The following is a 6,317-nucleotide window of genomic DNA, read 5'->3' as shown; positions in this document are numbered from 1 at the left end:
CCTCCTTGCAAAAAAAAGAAGGAAAAAAGCACAGGTTTGAAGGAAAAACTGTGTTTTCCTCCTCCTTGCCAAAAAAAAAGGAAGGCAAAAAGCACAGGTTGGAAGTAAGGTAGCTTCTAGTGGGGGAAGGAATTTGAAATAAATATGATATTAAATGCAAATATATATTTGCAAAAAAAAATTTGGGTGCATGAAATATCTCGAGGAGGGCTGGGCGGGAGACACATGTCGGTTGGGGATGCCAGGTGTTACGCAGGGTATGGCTGGGCGGGGCCAGGGAGGAAGCTTATGAGCTCCAATTATTAGCGGTACACATTCAACTACAGCGCCGCTGCCACAACTCACACGCAGGGGGCTCCTCCGGTCACCATCTCCATGTTTCCTTCTTCTCTTTAGTTCAGACTTCTACCGCAGTGCAGCGCCCACCCTCGTGCTCCGCTAGATGAAAGGGTTCGCCTCTCCCTTTCAATTTGCAGAGTTTGGACCTTGGCGATGCGCAACCAGAAAGCCACAAGTGATCGGGCTCTTCCTTTTTGACCATGGCACTCCGCAGATCCTCATCTCTGCAGTTTCCTAGGGTTTTGAAAGAGCATATCCATTAAAGAGTATCAGAGCTTCTTGCCCCCACAGTTACCCCCCCCTCTCCATCTCCCACAGTGTCCACAGCGACCTCTCTCAACCCTCCACATCTCAGGTGAGTAGTTTTTATCCTCCACCCTTTCATTCTTCTCTTTACCTGACCCCATCATGGCCTCTGCAAACCTTGGAAACACACACCTCCACACCCCCCTGGCCAGAAATGGGAGCTCCATTTACTCCTTCACCTTTGAGGAGTTTCAGAATGCCCTTGGAGAGCCTGGTGCAAACCTCGGATCCATGAACATGGATGAACTGCTCAAGAACATCTGGACTGCAGAGGAGAGCCAGGCCATGGCTGCTGCAGTGAATTCTTTTGAGGGTTGCAATAGTGGCCTTGCGTCGCAGTTCTCTCTTCAAAAGCAAGGATCTTTCTGTCTTCCCAGGACACTGAGCGGGAAAACAGTTGAGGAGGTCTGGAAGACCCTTCAGCCACAGCAGGAAGGCACAGAGGCTGTTGGAAGCGGAGGCGGTGACGGAGTTGGTCAACAACGCCAGGTTACTCTAGGAGAAGTGACCTTAGAGGATTTCTTAGTAAAAGCTGGGATTGTGAAAGAAAGAGCGCCCTCCAACCAGGCATTTATCTCCTCTGGGGGAAATGGTGGATTTTCTGGCCAAAGGAATGATGGAGGGAACCATAGGGTGGAGAATGGAAACAGGCAGGCTTGCCTTCTTGCCCCACCACAACTTATGCCAGCAGCAGCAAATGTGTTCTCTGGTCCCTCTTCAATGGACAGAATGCAGTTCGATGCTCCACAGAGCATGAACTCACCAGGTCAACAAGGTAATTGGATAAACAATCCCTACAGGGAGGCCATCACACAGCAACAACAGCATGGTCAGCAACTTCTTCAACGGCAGGTTATTGCAGAGGCTGCATCTGCTTATGGCAATGCCTCAAATGTCAGCAATGGGTCTGTTTTGGAAACTTCTCCAGGACGCCTGTCTCCTGTAGGCGGAGGGCTAGGAGGAGTCTTAGGCAAGGGAGGACTAGGCATGAGTCTTGGTGGTGGCACATGTTTTAATGGAATAAGCTATGGAGCAGGGTCACCTCTCAGCTCTGCACTAGATGAAAGTCGTCCTGGGACAAGTAACCTGCCCTTGTCTCTTAATGCTCAGTATGGGATGAATGGGCAACAACAAGGAAGGAAAAGGTGTGCAGAAGGGCCAGTAGAGAAGGTTATAGAAAGGCGGCAACGGAGAATGATTAAGAACAGGGAATCGGCTGCTCGTTCTCGAGCACGAAAACAGGTATCATGTGTACACTTACTAGGAAGTGCATTTTGTTTTACATCTCATGCATAAGGTCACCCCCAGGCTGTGGTGAGAGTTGCACATGTACTTTGAGATGGCAAACATGCACATGGTTTGGTCTCCGTGTCGTTGATATTGATGCCCTACATTGTTTTGTATATTCCAAAGCTGGCCAAGTCCTGGTGTTGTTCCTCCCTAGGAGCTTGCTCTATGTGGAGGAAAGGCTCAGTATAAAACTTTTTCCTTACTTCTCTATGTGCATTTAGAATCAGAAGTCTTAAACTCATCATGCACAACACCTTCTCCTCTTTCTTCCCTTTCTCCTAGAGTCCTTGCGCCTAGCTCTAGGAAGGAGCAGTTTGTAGATGAAGTGTACATTCTCTATGTGCAGGCAGTAAGTTTTGGCTTGTCTATGTACTTGCTGCACAGATTCGGATGTCTTTGAGGATTTAGGGTTTGTTTTGATAATGCAACAGTAATGACGTGCTGGTTGGTCCCATGTGTGCACTGTGAACTAAACCAGCATGCATAGAAAATCATTCACACATGCAATTATTCCCCCATGATGAGCTCCCTTGATCTTCTGCACCTTTCTTTCCATCTTCCTGCTCTTAGATGTCATTTATCTGAGCTAGATTTTGGGTTGGATAACTATGACTCTGAGTACAACATGTTAGAAGCAGATACCACTTCGAAAGCTCGAGACATAAAGTAGTGTAAAAGTAGCAGAGGTCATAGAGTCTCAGCTACAATCAGCAGCCCATAGTTGCCAGGCCTTTCAAAAATGTTGTTTCTTGAACACATTTTATACCTTTAGGGGGTGTTAAATTTCCCAAAAATCTCTGAGAGTTTGTTTAGAAACATGCTAATATCCATGTTAATGTATAGAGCATGCAAAATTTGCCTATCTTTGTGATTTTCCACCATGAACTTTTGCATTGGCTGATTTATAGTTCTCATTGAAGATTTGAAGAGAGTCAAATTAGAGTCTAGATACCAAACTTCACTATATAGTGCCCTCGGTGTGGGTTTTGCATGTTAGCAACCACATTTTCTTTATTAAAAAAATTGGGAGCTGAAATATGAAGTATGAAACGTCGGAAATGTTTGGTACTTTTCCTAGGGTATGAAACGCATTGCTTGACAACTATGCAGCAGCTATTGTCACCTCCACAGTCGGTATCTCAACTTCAAAGTGGTCCTATACAAGAGTTGTGCTTCCCCTTTACAAGTTACACTATCTTATTATTACCAATAGTTTGACTGATTGATGTTGACAAAGCATGGAGCACATTTCGTATAGGTGGTCTTTCTTGGGCACTTGAAGTTTAGTTTTAAAAATGTTTTTTGTGTTCATCATAGCTTTATGCTTCTAAGACTGGTAGAGGGCTCAATTAGTGTAACATTTTGATGAACAATCTGTATGCCGTTCATTTAAATCTATAATGGCTTTATCATGCTGGGGTCAAGGGCTCAATTGTGTTAACAACAGACATTCTGGTGTTGTCAACAGGCCTATACCGTGGAGTTGGAAACTGAAGTTTCCCAATTGAAGGAAGAAAATATGAAACTTTTGAGAAAGCAGGTATGCAGACCCTGAGTATTCTCTTTATATTGGCGGGATATTTTTTGAGGAGGTATCACTTAAAAATTTGAACATTTATGCATGGATGGATGGTGCTTTAAGAAGCCTTCCACATTAAAGTCCCACATTTTGTGCTTTTTTTGTGGGGTGTGGGTGTATGGGCGGTGGGGGGGTGGGGTGCGGGGGGTATTACATGTACTGCAACATTCACATTGATAACAAAAGCCACCACATACTACACCCTATGGAGATCTTAAATGAGAACTTATATATATATATATATATATATATATATATATAAATGAGTTGCTTTGTATGGCCTGTCTTTCCTTACTATCTTTTCTTTGTCTTTTATTTCCAGGAAGAAGAAGCAGCACGAAGGAAAAAACAGGTAGATAATGGCTTTTGATAAAGTTAGGAGTTTTTTTTGGGTAAAAGGATACTATATTTTTCTCAGTGAGGGTAGCCTCTATTAGACCTCAGCACTGAAGAAACTCCTCTCCTTTTGCATGTATAAGCAAACCTAGCTTCCTGAGGTGCAGGCTTAGGTAAGTCTGCCACAGATCTGGGTTGATAGGGGGGCTTTGTTGCCGAAAGCTTAACTGAGGGGGAGAAAACTGCTAGAAAAATTAGGTTTTGGTTGATCTTACTGGAAAAGGAGGTGGTGGTCCAAGTCCTAGGAATTCTGTAGCCCTTGGTTGGCTCCATGTTTGGTCTGCCAGAGATGGTAAACTCCATGATGGGTCTGCCAAAGATGGTTGGCCCCATGCAGGGCATGCAAAAACTTTTCCGGTGATGAAAAGCTAGACATCTCTGCGAAGGGTTTACCAGGTAGGGAGGAAAGACCCTGAAATCTGATGTGCACTTATAGTGCAGATTTCCATGGCTTTTTGCTCCTCAGGTAAGAGCTTAAAATGGCAATGAGTACTAAATACAGATACAGGGGTTGGGAGATGGAGTGCTGCAACCACATTGGAAGAGGGAGTGCTGCATGCCATTGGAAGAGGGAGTGCTGCAATCTCCAGTGGAATGGAGAGGTAAGGGGATAACAGGCTGGAGCATTGTTCCTCACAGCTGCTCCTAATTTCCACCTGAATGTGGACTAACTCATAGAGTATCCACACTGAACCTATGTGGATGCTGCTTTAACACCTCACCATGAAGAGTTTTCAATGTTGGGTAGTACACCATCTCAACTCTCCAGCGGTGCTTTGGGAGCATGGAGCACAAGTTTCTTTGTGATTTCCATGCAATTATCATCATGGCAATGCAACTTTGCTGTGAGTGAGTGGCTACAGGGCTAATGTTTTCCATGGAAGGCACTATGCATGTGCATTGTGTAGAAAGTAGCATGAACCATAGATTTTTACTTGGTCATGATAGAGCTCTCTTGTCTTCTGTAATGTTTCCTTCAGTGCAATGAAGTTGAGATTAAGAAGTAGAGTTGTGTGAAGTGGCATAAGGTGTGAATGGTGCCCAGCAAATGCTTGCATCACACGAAGGGATATTGCCTGGTCAAATCAAATGCTCCCATTGAGCATGAGCGTCAGTGCAGAAGGAAACAAAGAAAAATGAAGATAGGAATGAAGAGAAAAAAAACAACCGCAAGTTCTGGTAAAGATTCTAGATATGGTTGGAGGGTACATGAGAGAGAGAGAGAGAGAGAGAGAGAGAGAGAGAAAGAGAGAGAGAGAACACTGCAATGTTAGGGTGTTAATTAGTCATTAATGGGACAATTCTTTCGTCATTGATGCGAATAGCTATGAATGATGAAGCTATTTTAGACTGGTTTCAACTGGTTTGTGAATCGCGATTAATATTTTGTTTTGCTTTACGCAGATACTTGCTGTCATGCCTTCATCAGTTGTCAAGGCTGGAGGTAGTGGGTGCCCTCTGAAGAGGACATACACGGGTCCGTGGTAATGGATCATGTTGTATGCGTACCAGGGTATTATACGATCTCACACTGCAGCTAGGTTTCTTGTTATTAAGCTTTAAAAACTCACGAGGAGACAAGGATGTGGATGATACCAGTGTGCTCAGTTGTATTTGGGCAGTTTTTAAATGTGAAATACTGAACAGGCCTTGCTGAAGGCTATTTTTTGTACCATACAAAGTAGGTAGGGTCCGTTAATGTATGTTGTAAAGGTTGATTGTTATGTGTTAACTTACCTGTACATGATTTGAACTACCTTATTACCCGCTGTACCCTAGAGGGGCTTAAAAAGCAGATGAGTTGCTTCCAGTCCTCGTTTTGCTTCAGTTCTTCTACTCACTTGGGATAAAGTCACTAGTGAGGATGTATTCAAACATAATATAAAATGCTTCTGTGGATTATCCTAAGTGCTGAAAGGAGTTCATGATGTGTTTCCATAAATTAAAATCCTAGAGACATGGAAGTGGCATACTTCATTAAGTTTTATGTTGTGAGCAGCATCATGAGAGGCTAATCATTGGGAAGTTTTATAAACTATGGCTTAAGTTTTGAAATTAATGTAAGTCGAAGTGGTTTAGTTGAAAACACTCCGAGAGTGACAAGATTAGCTTGTAAATTTTGAGTAAATGTGCCAAGCAATACATTCATTGAGGATGATAACCCACGTAAAGGTCCTATACACTCAAATATATGATGAGGTTTATAGAATACAGGCTGCAGAGTCAATTGAGGACGAGCTTGGGACCGAACTAAGGTCTTATACACTCAAATATATGATGAGGTTTATAGAATAAAGGCTGCAGAATCAATTGAGAACGAGTTTGGGACCAAACTAAGTGATATATTGAAGGTTGTCAACAAAGATGAAAATTGATTGAAGGTAGCTGTGTCATGAGCAAGCCACCC

At 43.4% G+C, this 6,317-nt stretch overlaps 1 protein-coding gene across 1 annotated transcript; it reads left to right on the top strand.

Moving 5' to 3' along the window:
* Positions 1-317: 317 nt before the first annotated feature.
* Positions 318-5,818, top strand: LOC147620042 (bZIP transcription factor TRAB1-like). The gene is made up of 4 exons (XM_086772183.1): positions 318-1,887; positions 3,404-3,475; positions 3,837-3,866; positions 5,315-5,818. Exons 1-4 carry the CDS (start codon positions 748-750, stop codon positions 5,396-5,398), a joined length of 1,326 nt encoding a protein of 441 aa, XP_086628309.1. The 5' UTR covers positions 318-747; the 3' UTR covers positions 5,399-5,818.
* The last annotated feature ends 499 nt before the right edge of the window (positions 5,819-6,317 follow it).

This window comes from Cibotium barometz, chromosome 32, assembly GCF_041138505.1.
Source record: "Cibotium barometz isolate CiBa-2024 chromosome 32, ASM4113850v1, whole genome shotgun sequence".
In the NCBI taxonomy this organism is placed as follows: domain Eukaryota; kingdom Viridiplantae; phylum Streptophyta; class Polypodiopsida; order Cyatheales; family Cibotiaceae; genus Cibotium; species Cibotium barometz.
This window is presented reverse-complemented; position numbering and strand designations above follow the sequence as displayed.